A 17,979-nucleotide genomic window follows, 5' to 3' on the forward strand; every position below is an offset into this window, starting at 1 on the left:
CTAATTTTTACCTTGAACTAACTCGTAATTACCTATGAACTTCTACTACATTTCTATGTAGGGTGATACTTTTTGCCCTATGCAGATTGCGCATGCGCGAGTAAATACTATTTCCGGTCAATTTTTCATAGCAACAGACCGCGTCATAAAAAGGTCTATATGTTTTTGAAGGAATGTGGAAGATCCAGCAATTTAAAAATTCAAGAATTTAGTCACTAGTTCTTTAGTTTCTTCATGTACTGAAAGTGAAAAATTTCATAGGAAGAAACTATTAATATTTATTTTGAGAAGCATGCTATCAAATAGAGTATCAAATTCTCATCACCAGAATATGGTGTTAGGCAGTGTTACCATTGGACTACACACATACCTTATTCTCAGTTTAACCCTTAACCTGCTGAATTTCTGTAACAGATTGAGTGCCCTGCCTTTAAACTATGAACAGTCTTAGAATACAGTATCAAAATACAAAAAGCAATGAGCTACTATGAGCCTGGTCTGTGCAGGCTGGTCTTACTATTTACCTGACATAGGCTGATCTGTCATTTCCAGCAAGTTAAAGAAATAAATATTGTCTATTTAATTATAGCTCTTTTGAACCACTTTCAATTCCACTTCCTGGAACTAACCAGCACTTTACTACACTAGGACTTGAGCGTATAGTCTTCTGATTAAAAAAAAACAACACTTTAAACACTAGGCTTCTGTTTAATTTACATCTTTTCTTAAGGAGATATCTTGTTCCCATTTTATGTTAATATATAGTATTAAGTCTATAGAATTTGAATCTGTGATTTAACTTCTTGTAAATCTGTATTTTAATTTCTTGTAAATCTGTGTTCAGGTTTCTTGTAAATCTGTGTTCAGGTTTCTTGTAAATCTGTATTTAAGTTTCTAGTAAAATCAAGGTATTAATTTTCTTGTTTAGATAGAGAAGAGGGTTAGAGAGATTCAGAAATGGCTTCACCTGGATAATGCTACCACTACAGCTTGGAAGGTAGGTCATCTTTCCTAAATTGATATGCATGCAGTTTTGTACCGGTGTTTAAGAATTCAATTTAACTTCAGTTTGTGAAAAAGTAACTTGACATCTACTTTAATTTGTGAGTTTGCATATGTTTCTGTCTCGAATGTAATGAATGAATTTACAGTGAAATGAGTGTATAAAGTGTATTTAAATTTACTCAAAGTCCAATATGCTTTATATATTGTGTAAGCGTCTTTAAGCAAAAATTATTTGATGGCTAATGATATTTTGTGTCATTTTTATTTGTTTGAGTCGTCAGAAGTGCAGTGCACAAGAACCAGTACTCTGCACTTCCTAATTTTTGAGTTATTGTCCTTTGTTAATTTTCATACTTTATTTTTGTCCAGGCCATTTCTCCTAATGTATAAAAGCCATGGACTTGAAACTTCATAGGATGATAGATCTCATTAAGAAGAAGTGCAGTGCACAAGAACCAGTACTCTGCATTTCTTATTTTTTGAGTTATTGCCCTTTGTTAATTTTCATACTTTAATTTTGTCCGGGCCATTTCTCCTTAAGTATAAAAGCTATGGACTTGAAACTTCATAGGATGATAGATCTCATTAAGAAGAAGTGCAGTGCACAAGAACCGGTACTCTGCATTTCTTATTTTTTGAGTTATGGCCCTTTGTTAATTTTCATACTAAATTTTTGTCCTGGCCATTTCTCCGAAAGTATAAAAGCTATGAACTTGAAACTTCATAGGATGATAGATCTCATTAAGAAGAAGTGCAGTGCACAAGAACTGATAATCTGCATTTCTTATTATTGAGTTATTGCCCTTTGTTAATTTTCATACTTTGTTTTTGTCCTGGTCATTTCTCCTCAAGTATGAAAGCTATGGACATGAAACTTCATAGGATGATAGATCTCATTAAGAAAAAGTGCAGTATACAAGAACCAGTACTCTGCACTTCTTATTTGTGAGTAATTACCCTTTATTATTTTTCAAACTTTATTTTTGTCCAGGCTATTTCTCATAAATTCTAAAAGATATGGACTTGAAACTTCATAGAATGATAGATCTTAATGATAAGAAGTGCAGTGCACAGAAACTGCTGCTCTGCACTTATTATTTTTTGAGTTATTGCCCTTTGTTAGTTTTCATATTTCATTTTTGTTCTGGCCATTTCTCCTAAACTATATTGTTCACAAGGCGACACATCCGACTCGCGGAGTTCTAGTTTAGAATAATAAGGTTTTCTTCAGGCCGTTAATAAATAATTTCACCGTGGCCGAGGGGTTTGCGCGCTCACTTAGGAAGCTAGAGGTCTGGAGTTCAAATCCCAGTTAAGGCAACTCATTTTTAGCTCGACTATTCGCAGAATAATCGAGCTAATGCAGTCACCCATTTGTCGGCGTCGGCGTCGGCGTCGGCGTCCCTGTGGTTAAGTTTTTGTATGTAAGCTGGTATCTCCATAACTACTGAAGGGAATGGATTGAAACTTCACACACTTGTTCTCTGTGATTATCTAAGATGATTGGCACAAGTCCCATAACTCTGATTTGCTTTTTTTCATAATTATGCCCCTTTTTCGACTTAGAAATTCTTGGTTAAGTTTTTGTATGTAAGCTGGTATCTCCATAACTACTGAAGGGAATGGATTGAAACTTCACACACTTGTTCTCTGTGATTATCTAAGATGATTGGCACAAGTCCCATAACTCTGATTTGCTTTTTTTTATAATTATGCCCCTATTTCGACTTAGAAATTCTTGGTTAAGTTTTTGTATGTAAGCTGTTATCTCCATAACTACTGAAGGGAATTGATTGAAACTTCACACACTTGTTCTCTGTGATTATCTAAGATGATTGCCACAAGTCCCATAACTCTGATTTGCTTTTTTTCATAATTATGCCCCTTTTTCGACTTAGAAATTCTTGGTAAAGTTTTTGTATGTAAGCTGTTATCTCCATAACTACTGAAGGGAATTGATTGAAACTTCACACACTTGTTCTCTGTGATTATCTAAGATGATTGGCACAAGTCCCATAACTCTGATTTGCTTTTTTACATAATTTTGCCCCTTTTTCGACTTAGAAATTCTTGGTTAAGTTTTTGCGTGTAAGCTGGTATCTCCATAACTTCTGAAGGGAATGGATTGAAACTTCACACACTTGTTCTCTGTGATTATCTAAGATAATTGCCACAAGTCCCATAACTCTGATTTGCTTTTTTACATAATTATGCCCCTTTTTCAACTTAGAAATTCTTGGTTAAGTTTTTGCATGTAAGCTGGTATCTCCATAACTACTGAAGGGAATGGATTGAAACTTCACACACTTGTTCTCTGTGATTATCTAAGATAATTGCCACAAGTCCCATAACTCTGATTTGCTTTTTTACATAATTATGCCCCTTTTTCAACTTAGAAATTCTTGGTTAAGTTTTTGCATGTAAGCTGGTATCTCCATAACTACTGAAGGGAATGGATTGAAACTTCACACACTTGGTCTCTGTGATTATCTTAGATGATTGGTACAAGTCCCATAACTCTGATTTGCTTTTTTTGCATAATTATGCCCCTTTTTCGACTCATGAATTCTTGGTAAAGTTTTTGCATGTAAGCTTGTCTCTCCATAACTACTGAAGGGAATGTATTGAAACTTGAAGAGTTTGTACCTTTTCGGACAATTTTATGTATTCATATAGGTAAGCATTATTATACTCAATGAAACACCCTTGTGACAAATTTTCGAATAGTCGAGCGTTACTGTCCTCCGACAGTTCTTGTTTTTTCAAATTGTTTAATTCAAATAAACATTGGATTGAATATCAGTGTTGCAATTAGTATTATAGCCAATTTACTACAATTAAAATGCTGGAAAGCATTGGTGGCACTATACAAAAACAAATTGGTTTATAATCTCACAACCTTCTCCTTTCTGACATTCTGAGACCCAAACAAATTCAGCGCCTTCTGTGCTTTGATTTACTTTGTCAGTGGTACATTATGGCTAAAAGCTTTGTTATGCTTAATTACTAAATAAATGTTGTTGTTGTTGTATATCTGTGGATATTAGGAAACTGATTTGTTGAGTTTTCATCCCAGACTGAATGTGATTTTTGCACTGTTATGTAAAATGTTGTCCCCTTTATTGGTGTGGACTATATTCACAAGTTTTGTGATGACCCTGTACTTCACTTTCTTATGGGGAAAATCCCTCTAGGGACTTACGATTCTTTCATGTGACCATGCTGTCCAGCAAGCTAATGGAAATTTGGAGGTCATACTCTGTGATTATTTGTGCCAAAGTAATGACAAATGAGTATTTTAAAGTAATCTTTCACCAGTAAAGCTTAAAAGTTGCTGAATGAGATTAAGTGTTTTTGTATTTTATTGAAAAACAAGTTACATGAACTGCTTTATAATATTATGTGAACAAAGATACATTTTCTTGACTGGGCAGACTGAAAATTTTATCCTAGTGGTATACCAAGGTCATTTGTTCTATAATTGATTTATAAATATCAAACATATTTTGTGTAACAGGAACTGGGAACAAGTTGTTTGAAGTGGGTTCTTCGTGAAGTAGATGACAATAAATTATCACCAGAAGAAGTGAGGGATATGTTTCCTGTATACTGGTATGTATAAACTTCAGTTTACTTACATACGAGGGGTTATCCAAAAATTCGTGGACTTCCTTTGTTGCGTAAAATATTTGAGATATTGATTTAAAATTCTTACACTGCTTAGAAGAAAAAATAAAAAATAAACACAGAAAAATCATGTGAGTAGCTTCTTATATTACAACACTATTTAATTTTACATAAACACATGTCGGCGACAGCAGTGCACTCCAAAATGTTATTGACGTCAACGTCAAAATAACGTACAGTACAACTTGTGCTTCAACGTAACGCAGTCAAAAACCGTTACTGCTTCTCAAAGTAATGTCCATCACTTAATTTCTTATGCTATTAACCACTTTAAATAAGTCTAATGATTTTGAAATTTTATTTTCTCTGTTCTCCTGCTGATTTTTTTCAAATGTTTTTGTAGGTTACATTGCCAAATTACACAAAAATATGATCACGTGATTTTCTAATTTTTGCGTTTCCGCCATTTTCACGTTGTAAACAATATCGGCGTCTGTCGATTCTAGCGATATCAACAAAAATTAACGGAAAGACATCCATAATTTAAAAGAATTACGTAATTGACATAATAGAAGAAACATGCGATGTGTGGCGGGTTTTCTATGTTTATTATTAGTTTTTTAGCAAAAAAAATACGATGACTAATTACGCTTTTCTACCATCGCTTATTTAAAAGCAATATAAAATCATTATTTATTGACGCAGGTAACTGTTCCTTTCAAAATGTGTTAATAATATTCTACAAGGTATGCTGATAAAATTTCACTACAATGCACGTTGATGTTCAAGAGATATGTAAAAAGTCCACAAATTTTTGGATAACCTCTCGTATATACAAGCTTTTTCATACCTACCGTATATTTAAAAAAGAAGCATTTGATCAGATTATTTTGTCATTTCTTTTTAAATACTCAGACTGTGTAAAAATGTTTTTTGAAAATAAGGGAACATCCAGAATAAGTAAAATAGTGTGGTATTTAAATTGTTTTGGATTTTGCAATTAAAAAGTGACAGTTTTGTTATCGTAATAAAAACGCGACTTTAAGACATGTATAAATATATTAAAAGTAGTTCCATATATATGTTGTTATTATTTAGCATTTATTAAAAAAAAGAAAGAAAAATAACAGAAATTAAATTACAGTAGTTAAATATATTTATAACAAAAGAACTTTTTTACAATTTTGAAAAATGAATAACGTTTTTTAAAATTTACAAAATGTTCAATGTTATTTTCTAAAGTTATTTATTTATCAAACATTGATGTATTTTCAGGGAGAGATTTTTACGAGAGACAGGGAGTACAGATAGAATTGATGTGGAGGAAGATGACATAACCGAGCTGGGGGCGTGTGGAGTAGATTCTTGATAATTATTGGGCTGTTATATTTTAGTGATAGTGCTGGCACTAACAAATATTGAGAGATGTTGATCCTGTGAAATTTCAAAATGGACTTTCTTGATTTCAATTTCTAGATTGTCTTTACTTACTATATGGAGAGCTGCTCTATTCACCTCTGCTTCAAGATTTTGAGCAGTAAATTTTTTTTTACTGTAACTCAAAACTGATTAAAGTTAGGAAAATATTTTTCCAACTAACTGGTTTATTTCTTAAAGGATTTACTTTAAATTTCAAATATATGTTCCTTATCATCATCCAAATAAGATTTGACAAGGTTCATACCTCTGGCACCAATTTTTTCAACATATGTAATAAGGTTTTGAATTTTGAACTTGTTATATTAATGGATTTTACTTTTATCTTATAAATGAATTGATATCTACAAGATATCTACTTAAGTTAATTGTTCCTGGTCATTACTAACATAATGAGAAGGTTCATTACTGTCTATTTTCATAGTTCAGTCTTTCTTTACTGTGTTCAATACTTAATTAGATGAGCGCACTGTCTCCTCTGACAGCTGTTGTTAATGTTTCAAGTCATTGATTTTTGGAATGTGAAGATAAAAAGTTTGTGGTAGGTCTGACCTTAATGCAGACTGTGACCAGATATAAGGGATGTTAACTTGGGTTGCAACCTGTTAAAGGCCCATTATGCCACAGAAATGCTTTGGTTTTTTATTAGCTCACCTGTCAGAAAGTGACAGGGTGAGTTTTGTGATCGCTTTTCGTCCGGCGTCCGTCCGGCGTCCGTCCGGCGTCCGTCTGTAAACTTTTACTTTAAATGACATCTCCTCATAAACCACTAAGCCAATTTCATCCAAACTTCACAGGAATGTTCCTTTGGTGGTCACCTTTAAAAATTGTTCAAAGAATTTAATTCCATGCAGAACTCTGGTTGCCATGGCAACCGAAAGAAAAAACTTTAAATATCTTCTTTTAAAAAACCATAAGAGCTAGAGCTTAGATATTTGGCAAGAAACATCTTCTAGTGAGTGTCTACCAAGTTTGTTCAAATAAAAGCCCTGGGGTCAAAATTGGCCCCGCCCCGGGGGGGGGGGGGGTCATTGATTTTCCCTATATGCATATAGTAAAAACTTAAAAAATCTTCTTTTAAAGAACCCAAAGAGCTAGAGCTAAGATATTTAGCATGAAACATGTTCTAATGGGTGTCTACCAAGTTTGTTAAAAAAAAAAGCCCTGGGGTCAAAATTGGCCCCGCCCCGGGGGGTCATTGATTTTCCCTATATGCATATAGTAAAAACTTAAAAATCTTCTTTTAAAGAACTCAAAGAGCTATGGCTAAGATATTGAGCATCAAACATGTTCTAATAGGTGTCTACCAAGTTTGTTCAAATAAAAGCCCTGGGGTCAAAATTGGCCCCGCCCCAGGGGGTCATTGATTTTCCCTATATGCATATAGTAAAAACTTAAAAAATCTTCTTTTAAAGAACCAAAAGAGTTAGAGCTAAGATATTTAGCATGAAACATGTTCTAATAAGTGTCTACCAAGTTTGTTCAAATAAAAGCCCTGGGGTCAAAATTGGCCCCGCCCGGGGGGTCATTGATTTTCCCTTTATGCATATAGTAAAAACTTAAAAAATCTTCTTTTAAAGAACTCAAAGAGCTATGGCTAAGATATTTAGCATCAAACATGTTCTAATAGGTGTCTACCAAGTTTGTTCAAATAAAAGCCCTGGGGTCAAAATTGGCACCGCCCCGGGGGTCATTGATTTTCCTTATATGTGTATAGCAAAAACTTAAAAAATCTTCTTTGAAAAACCCCAAATAGCTAGAGTTAAGATATTAAGCATGAAACATCTTTTAGTGAGTGTCTACAAAGTTTGTTCAAATAAAAGACCTGGGGTCAAAATTGGCCCCGCCCCGGGGGTCATTGATTTTCTTTATATGTGTATAGCAAAAACTTAAAATCTTCTTTGAAAAAACCCAAATAGCTAGAGTTTAGATATTAAGCATGAAACATCTTCTAGTAAGTGTCTACAAAGTTTGTTCAAATAAAAGCCCTGGGGTCAAAACTGGCCCGGCCCCAGGGGTGTCGTTGTTTTTACTATATGTGTATAGTAAAAACTTTAAAAAAAATCTTCTTTTAAAAAGCCCAATGAGCTAGAGCTTAGATGTTTAGCATGAAACATCTTCTTATGGGTGTCTACCAAGTTTGTGCAAATAAAAGCCCTTGGGTTAAATTGGCCCTGCAACGTTGGGGGGTGGGGGTTGGGTGGGCCTATATACAGGTGAGCGACCTCAGGGCCATCATGCCCCTCTTGTTTCTCAAAAGCTTTTATTTTTGGTTTACTAAAATAGTTTCTAAAATATTATAAATGGCCAATTACCTGAACCATTTTCCTTCTGTTTCCTTTTTGCAATAAGTACGGTTGTAGTGATTAAGTATTTTGTATGGAAGTCCAAATACTACTTTGTTTTAGCGCTACTTTTTCAGTTAACAAGCACCAAACATGCTCTAAAACCATTATTTTAACATTATAAAAACACATGCTTGCCCTTTCTAAAGAAGTTAAAGGAACTCTACTGATGTTCATAAGCCTAAAAACATAACATTTTAATTTTTCACATAGATAAACATGAGCACTTTAAACAGAAATATAAATAAAATATAACTAAGAAATATACAAGAAATACATTAAAAATCGTATGTTTGTGCTTTTCTCAGTCCGATTTGAGTGAAAGGCGTTAACGCTTTTCACTTTTGGGTCATTTTTCACTGTTATAATAACTATTCTGGAAAAACGAAGCAAGCTAATGATCTGAAATTTTTCACATAAGTTATTAGAATAGATCTACATCAAATAGAGTAATAATCTCAAAAAATTATATTCAGTCCCGTCATGTCAAAAAAACCTCAGTGGAGTCCCTTTAAAAAGCTATTCAATTCTGAGGCATAATGTGCCTTTAAGGATCAAATATATTGTTGCTTTGACATGAACACCAATGCTAGAGATAAGTTAATTGTCTGTAGTTATTTTGTCCCTGTTATTGCAATACATTTATACCAAGATGTAATATATTCATACCAAGGTGCAGTCTGAAAACTTGCTGTAACTGACTTATTTATTATCAACGCCTTCTTAGGCTATCAAGAGATAGGCAATATTAAAAGTGAATAAACTATAAAGAATTTATTTCAGTTTTTACATTTTTAAGTGAATGAATTATAAATAAATTATTTCGATTTTACATTTTTGTGCTATTTATAAGAATATTATTAAATCATTTTCAGAAACAATCTTGACTTTTATTATCTGTGTATACATGTACCTTTATAGAGTGACTTGATCTGAATATTATAGATTTATGGGAAGGAATTTAGGGAATTATAAATATAATATACAATTTTTTGCTACATTGATTTAGTGCACCCACTTAAGTGTGGGTAGAAGAGGCATTTAGATTTCATCATGTCTATCAATCCTTCTATCAAAGCATTTGTCTGTAGACTGACAAAACAATAGAATGTGCAGGCATCTGTGTTCTGGGATATGCCTCTTATACATTCAGATTTACCTTAAGACACATTTAGAAATTCATAAAGCATTTTCAACCAAATTAGTTCTAATGTGACTTTATTGCTGCCCATTGTTAACAAAGGGATTTCAAGATCAAAATATTACTTGAATACTAGTATATAATCTTTCAAGATGTTCCAACATAGCTTGGGTCTTTATTCTATGTGTAAAAGCCTGTCTAAGTACAACTTGAATTTAGTTTAACTAGATCTTCCAAAATGTAGTGAGATTACCATTAAAAATTTGTTTTTTTTAAAGAATACTTTATTTTACATTTCATTGCTATACTTTGCATACACCTCCACTCCACCTCCCACCATTATCCAGTTACAAAAAGGTGTCCACTAGCATGAACACATACCCAGTCTAAATTTTTATGATCGTGTAAAATTAATGTTGATTAGTTTTGATAAAGTGGAGTTGCTCAGTCATAGCTTCTAAAATTTTATTTCTTGTATGGCTATATAACTGTAAAATGCGATTGACATTTTAAAATATACTTTAAATTGGTGGTATTATTTTAAAACAGTGCCAAGAAAAGAGATTGTTCCACATGTGAAATTTCTTATATGGTATACTTTATTTAGTGGTTATGTTGTGTGTATTTTTACTGTAAAATTACACTGGTTTACATCAAATATTGAATTCAAGCATTTTTCAAACCAAATATAAAATTAATGTTCAAAGATAGCCAATTGATTAAATTGAAATTCAACAATTTGCCATGTATATACAATTATTGGATGAAGTGTGCCATCTGTACAAACAAATGTTAACTGTTTCTTTTTAAAGAAACCAAGTTTTTGAGATTCACACACTTAGTAAGACAAGAAACACAACTTTGTTTCTTTTAATATAAAATTCCACTGAATAACCTCCCTTGCATATAAATGTATACACAAAGAATGTATTTTTTCTCGTTGATATCCAAAAAAACACAGTTTTCTCAAAAAGTTTATTGAATTTCCCTGGTTATAACACGGATTAATATGACGTAATATAAATCCGTGTTTACAAAGGTAATCATGTAAGTTTTCTGAGTGAAAAAGTGGAATATTGAAACCAAATGGAAAACCTTCATCTATCAAAGCAGTATTCATAGAATATGAAAACAAAGCTCAACATGGAAGGGCAGCATTCAATTAATGCATTTCCAACACATAGCTCATCACACTTGTGAAGGTCTTTTAGGCATCCGTGAAGTTTTCCAGGATAAAAATCTTATTTTTCAAGTATTGTTTTTGAAATTTTGACTGCAATTTTAGCTGCGAGATTTAAAATGCATGAATTGTATGAATTAGTAAAACCTACCATTTTGAGGCTGCTTCATAACATTCACACTGAAAACTTAACAGTGACTGTCTGAGACCTGATAAAGGACATGGTTCGCTCCAACTTACACTGTATTGAAACATAAAGCCAAAGTCTGTAGGGGACACATTTATTGCATGCATAAAGAGACTTTCATTATTTCACAAACATTCCATATGAAAAGTAAAGAATTGCTGTTCAAAGGCAGTTTTCCCCAGCATGAACATCAAATGCCTGTCTTTGAAATTTCAAGCATTCATCAACTTTTACAATTTTAGAAACCTTGGGGTCTAGCTTTTAGTGTCAATAATAATGATATTCTACCGTAACTTACTGGTTTGGAATTATAAATTTATTGAAAGTTTGAAAGTTTTAAATATTCATTTTTTCTTTTGCAGATAATTTCAAAAATCTTTCATAGATTGAATACAAGATATTTTTTTGTGAGTTTAACAGCACACTATAGGTCATATGGCGACTTTCCAGCTTTACTGGTGGAGGAGAACCTCAGGTGCTTGTCTTTACATTATTGTAGGCATAAACTAGCACCCGAGTAGAACCTCTTGACGTTCTGTAAGGTGATTGGATGACTTTTTCACATAAACAAGAGCTGTCACAGGAGACAGCGAAGCTCGACTAATAAAATGCTGGACGCAGTAAGGAGGACAAAACTATGAAAGATAAATCAATTATGTATAATTAAGTATTAAGTTATATTAGTAAAAATATAACATTTGTTAACATCAATTCCAAGATCAAGGGGAATAATTCTAGAAATAGTCATGCAAGAGTTATGGACCTTGCCACACAACATTTGTGTAATGATAAGAAATATATATTTGAAGTTTGAAGTAGATATCTTAAAAAATAAAGAAGTTATTATATTTCTTAAAGAAAATCCTAAGTTCAAAGAGAGATAAATCTGTAAATATTGCTTCAAGAGTTATGAACATTGTCACATAAAATGTAAATGATTATAAGGAATAAGTATTTGAAGTTTGAGGTAGATACCTTTAAAAATAAAAAAGTTAAAATAAAAATAACATTTTTCTAGTAAATAAATCTAAGTTTATGGGGAGATAATTCTTGCAATATTGGTGCTAGAGTTATGAACCTTTTCACATAAGATGTGGATGATGATAACGTAAATATATTTGAAGTATGAAGTTGATCCCTTTAGAAATAAATAAGTTACAGTAAAAAATAATATTTTGTATGGAAAATTCTAAGTTCAAAGGGAGATAAATCTAAAAATATTGGTGCTAGAGTTATGAACCTTGTCACATAAGATGGGGATGATGATAATGTAAATATATTTGAAGTATGAGGTTGATCCCTTAAGAAATAAAGAAGAAACAGTAAGAAATAGTATTTTTTGAGGAAAATTCTAAGTTCAAGGGGAGATAAATCTGAAAATATTGGTGCTAGAGTTATGAACCTTGTCACATAAGATGAGGATGATGATAAGGTACCTATATTTGAAGTATGAGGTTGATCCTTTAAGAAATAAAAAAGTATCAGTAAAAAATAGTATTTTTTAAGGAAAATTCTAAGTTCAAGGGGAGATAAATCTGAAAATATTGGTGCTAGAGTTATGAACCTTGTCACTTAAGATGTGGTTGATGATAAGGAACATATATTTGAAGTTTGAAGTTGATACCTTAAGAAATGACAAAGTTATAGTGAAAAATATTTTACTGCACCAAAACTTTAATCTAAAATCTGGACGCGGACGCGGACGCCGGGGCGAGTAGGACAGCTCTCCATATACTTCGTATAGTCGAGCTAAAAATCTGAAGACTCTTGCATGACTCAAATCTACAGTGGTAAGAGGCAAGTGGTTTGAAGTCAATAACCGTAACCACTTGGCCACGGACACCCCAAGAACAATTTGATTAATAGGTTGAAGTCTGTACATTTTATCTAAAGGGAACAAGTAATCTTTAAATGTATGAATTAATTTTATTTTGTTATAAATGAAAGCTGTAATAATGTTTAGCACTATTTCACATAATATTAAAGTCTGAATGGACTTCAATTTTCACCTCCAACATTACATCACATTTGACAGTTATAAATGCTTTCAAAATTTGATAATTCACATAGTCTTAAAAACTAACATACAGAATAACATGTAGTTTGACTACAACTTTTTTTATATTGAATTTTTTTTTATCAAGAAAGTTTAAGTATAGTGCAGATATGCATCTGAAACTGTTACAATATTAAATAAGTCAGTCCTATAGGTCAGTTCATTTTTTCTTTGAATCCTTCACCTTTTCCTTATCTTTCTTTTCACCATCTTTTCCTGATTCTTTCTCTTTCTCGTCTTTCTTTTCTTTCTTCTCCTTAGTAATATCTTTTCCTTCATTCTTTTCAGCATCTCGATTTTGAATCTTATTGTTTATAAGGTTATGTAAAGCTATGACAGATCTTATTAAAGACGCCAGATATACCACTAACATTTGATCGTTCGTTTTAACGTACATAGCTTTCACAAACTGTTGAAGGTTAACATCGGGGAGTAGATTGAACACGTCCTGCAGCTGGTATATTATCTGATGATTTATAGGTAATTGTCCCGACGAGACTTTCTGTAGGTAGCTATTTATATCCTGGGCATGAGCGTGTAGACCTTTCAGTCCCATCAGTTGACTTGTGATACGTTGAGATAGTGTGCCAACTGTAGTATCCTTGATATCCCTGGTAAAAAAAAAAAAGTGAAAAAATATTAGATAACATTTAAGGACTAGAATTTATAAACTTAATCCACACAAGGTTTTCTTAAGGATGATTGCAGGGTTTAACTTTATTGAGACACTTACTATTCACATTCCATTTAAGAGATATATGAACAGTCAAGGATTTGATCATCACTTTCTGTGATTTTATATTTCCAGCAATATTCAGAACTTATCTATTAAGTGACTGACTAAAAAAACAGAAGCTGGGGCTCATCAGTATATGTAGATCAAAATTATAGTCACTACCGTGATGTAAATTAATCGATGTCTATTGTAACTGAACAGCAGTAAAAAAAATCTAATTTAGTTTACATACAAAATATATGTCTGTCATGTATATGCTAAATAAAGTAGCATTTCTGATGACAATTTAACATAGCACATTATATAATGGGACAAGAAACTACAACGAAGGTAAGTACTCTTTATGTTGTTGTCCACTTGACAGCCTATAGAGCAATTTGAGCAAAGTTTTTAAATCTTACATGAATGCTATCACTAAAAAAATTACATTGGTAAACTTTCACAAACTTGTGTTCAAACTATTAAAAACAAAGGGACTGCTACAACCTTATCACAGTTGTCTTTTGTTTCATTTATTTACATTGTTTTCAATATCAAAAATTTTCACATTGATCAACAAGACAAAATAGCAGAATTATTGAATTCTTTCTGTGAGGAAGCTATCCGGCTAGTTTAAGGATCATCCGTGGTTTTACTTCAGGTGCCCAATTGTGCCTGAAATAATGCAAGGAGACGCACCTGAGGTCTTACTCCACCAGCTTGAAATTCACCATATGACCTCTAATGCTTTTGTGTTTCACACAGACATATATATAAAACATTGACAGTTCTGGTTAAAATACTACAGTACCTGAGCAGATGTTCAACACCAACTTCTTCTGCCTCTTCTGCCCCTATCTCACTAGGTACATGGTCAAATGTCTTTGTTGTTGGTGTACCATCCTATAAGTAAATTATACATATACTGGTAAATATACATAAATTAACACTACATTACCATCATGTGACTCTGTTACCTGGTGCCAGAAAATCAACACAACTTTAATTGTGAAATAATTTCAAAGAATATTCATTCTACAATAAAAATAACTAGAGAAAAGCCTTTAGCTCAAATATTGCAGTTCAATAGAACAATGTAATGGTAGAGCCTCCAAAAAGGGCTTGCTCACCTCACATTATGTTAACTTGTTTGGCATAAGGGAAATAGTAAGAATGGCCTTTTAAAATTGTGACTTCATTTTCTGTAAGATGAAATTAAAGTTTAGTTACTTAAAACTTACATCATGGACCTCTTCTACCATTATGTATGCTTCAGTAGGCAACCCTAGATCCTTTGGCTTGGCATCTATAACTACAAGAACCTGAAATATATTGAGAACTATAATAATTAAGAATATGCTTAAAAATTTGTTTGTACTAATGGATTATTAAACTTCAGTCAACATTAACATATGTTACACTTTTACAGAAATATTAAAAATTAATTTTGATAGAATACAATAGAACTGTAGAATACGGTATTAATACCTTATCTTTGATCATTTAAAGCATAATAGACCTTAACAAATCAAGGCCATTATTATGGCAATGATGCTCCCAGTAGTTCATCAGAATGAACAAACTTGAATGGGTACCTTCCAGCAACTTTGTGCTTTCTTGTCTCATATGATACTTAACATTTTCCACATCTTAAGTGTTACAGACTTTCCATTATAGACTAATCTACTTTCATAGAAGTGTCAAACAAAGGTAAAATTAACATGTTTTCGTGGGATTTTTTGGGTCAATTCTAAGGAAGTCTTTTCTTTACTTAAATGCTCCAAATTTTGTGCTTATACATTGAGAAAAGCGCTTGGGCTACATTTATTAAAAGTTTTTGCACAACAATGATGATGAAGTAATAAAATCTTGACTTTTTCTTTGAAACAGACCAGCTACAAATCGTCACTTACTGAATTTGGACAATATCTTCTCATCAGTTCATTAATAGTGACATCACTCTGACAAAGTTTTGGCCCAGTATGGTACCAGCCTACTATCTTCTCTTTAGCTGTTAAGATTATAAATATAAGTAAGTGAATATTACTATACAAAAGACTAGCGGACATTTCTTCAAGAGATAAAGTCACAGCAAGATAAATGAATTCAATTTAATGCTAAAATTATCAATTAATAATACACTGAATAATTCTATATCTCCCTAATTCAAATGTAGAACATGGAAGTCTTAGACATATAGAAAGCTCTACCATTTCTTGAAAACTTGGACATTTCCTTAATTGTCTCAAAAAGCTAGTTTTTGGCAAAGTTGTTTGAAAAAGTTGTGAAACAAAAATACTTTTATTGATCTAATAATAAATTGTAAGAGTCTTTGGCAAATGTTTGCCATATGATCCGTCTAAAGATTCTAGTCTACTTGAAAAATAAAACATCTATAATTATTTATTAAACATATGAATTATTATAGAGCTGTTCAAGACTTAAACCTCTATCTCCCTTAGATAAAACTCTAACTCATACTCATTAACATTCTTGTATCTTTTAAAGGAAGAACAATCAAGAACCCTTAAATAACATCATTATATAGATACTGATTACTCAAGATTACAAAATTACTTTTTCTTGTATAGACGTTTTCTATCGGGTCACTCTGATTTTTTTCATGGATAGATTTTTTCATTAAAGTCACTCAAGTTTTGAATTAATACATGTATTTCAAATAAAAATCTAATTCAATTTTAATTAATTCTAATTTAAAAGTCACTGATTATCAGATAGATCTACATCAATATTATTTATAATGACAGTCTTCGAAATTAGCACTCGCCCAATCGCCCAGGCTAGTAAATATTAAATTCGGGCGACTAAAAAATCCAATTTTGCTCGCCCGCCCGACGAGTAAATTTTCGACCGCCAAATTCATTATAATGGTGTTCAAACACGCACTTTTTGTCATGTCACTACTGTTTCTTGGCTTACTTCCGTTAGCCATGTAAAGCGAGTAATTTATTGGGAACCAACTTTGTTTAAGTTCCGTTTTCCATTGTCAAACGACTGTAAAGTATTGTATCGTAGTAACCGTGAAAATAATTTTCATGTACAGCAGGGAATAACAATAAAATAAATTATGTCACAAGACTTGTATTGGATTTCCTTTTGTTTCTTTTATTTACATTCAGCATTAAAGATAAAAAAAAAAACATCAAAATTTGAAAAATTTATTCGGGCTAATAAAGTTGGTTTCGGGCGAGTAACTTCTCAAATGTTACTGGCCCGATTGGCCAGTAACTTCAAAATGTTAATTTCGAAGACTGTAATGATGAAAGCATATATACTGATGGCATCTAAAAGTGAACTTTGAATTGAAATAATTCATTTTACTATTATGAATGAAAACATTTCACAATCTCTTTTGAAACAACCAAGACATTTAATTTCACTTCTATTACTTTTTTCTGTACTCAATTAGTTTACCCTCACTAACTTTTTCTTTCTTTCTTTATTTTTTTTAATTATCATGAAATACAAATTGTATTCACTTAATTTAGAAACAATAGACCTTTTAGTCACATACCATTGACTTTTTTAAACATTCCATACATGCACTCCAGGTAATCATGGTCCAAAAACCAGACAGATTTGTCATGAGCATCTTCATCAAATGGCACTGAAAAATAAAACTGAAATAGTTAAAATCATACAGTCCAGGTTAAATGTACCAATACCAGGCAGGAAAAAATCTACATAGGATTATCAGGGCTCGCGCTGGCAGGAGCCAATGAGCAAATTGACTCCAAAATAATTAAATTGGCTCAAGAAAATCACGATTGGCTCAAACTTACGAAAAGTATGACTTTTGGAATCTCCAGTCTAAATTTAGCATTTTAAGAATGGAAAAGTACACATCTGGTTGTCCATCTACAACTTCCGTTTTATCACTTCTTATCTCAAAACACAGTGACACAGTCTACTTTTTGTGGGTCATTGACTGGTTAGTGGGTTATATTTAGAACTTCCGTTCGGAACAAAATATTGATATAAACAGTAACACAGTCTGACCTCAGGGTATGTTTACATGCTTATCAGCTGATAAACCCAGCGGTCAGGTCTCTGTCGAGTTGCGCTTGCGGTGACTTTGAGATTACATATCTTCCTAATCTTGAAATGATAGTAATGACAGCTTAAATTCTTTTAAGAGTAAGCAATTCCCTACCATTTGGTACCAAGATATATGAAAATTGGTGAAAAATGTTGAAGTTATGGAGTTCATATTAAAGGAATAGGAATGGATGGATTGATGTCTGTCTAATATAAATATTCTTTAA

The 17,979-nt window shown here is 32.3% G+C and overlaps 1 protein-coding gene and 1 long non-coding RNA gene across 2 annotated transcripts; one reads left to right on the forward strand and one right to left on the reverse strand.

Moving 5' to 3' along the window:
• Positions 1-911: 911 nt before the first annotated feature.
• Positions 912-9,307, forward strand: LOC132755429 (uncharacterized). Its single transcript, XR_009629208.1, has 3 exons — positions 912-997; positions 4,523-4,617; positions 5,908-9,307. It is a non-coding gene; the product is annotated as an uncharacterized LOC132755429 (long non-coding RNA).
• A 3,573-nt stretch (positions 9,308-12,880) lies between these two features.
• Positions 12,881-17,321, reverse strand: LOC132755430 (26S proteasome non-ATPase regulatory subunit 7-like; the record flags this gene model as incomplete). The annotated part of the gene is given in 5 exon segments (XM_060746292.1): positions 12,881-13,589; positions 14,505-14,596; positions 14,935-15,015; positions 15,607-15,704; positions 17,229-17,321. Coding segments are annotated over 5 exon segments (815 nt in total), but the record flags the coding sequence as incomplete, so codon positions are not given.
• Positions 17,322-17,979: the final 658 nt, after the last annotated feature.

The sequence above is a fragment of the Ruditapes philippinarum genome, unplaced genomic scaffold (genome assembly GCF_026571515.1).
Source record: "Ruditapes philippinarum isolate M1 unplaced genomic scaffold, ASM2657151v2 ctg16290_1_1_1_1, whole genome shotgun sequence".
In the NCBI taxonomy this organism is placed as follows: domain Eukaryota; kingdom Metazoa; phylum Mollusca; class Bivalvia; order Venerida; family Veneridae; genus Ruditapes; species Ruditapes philippinarum.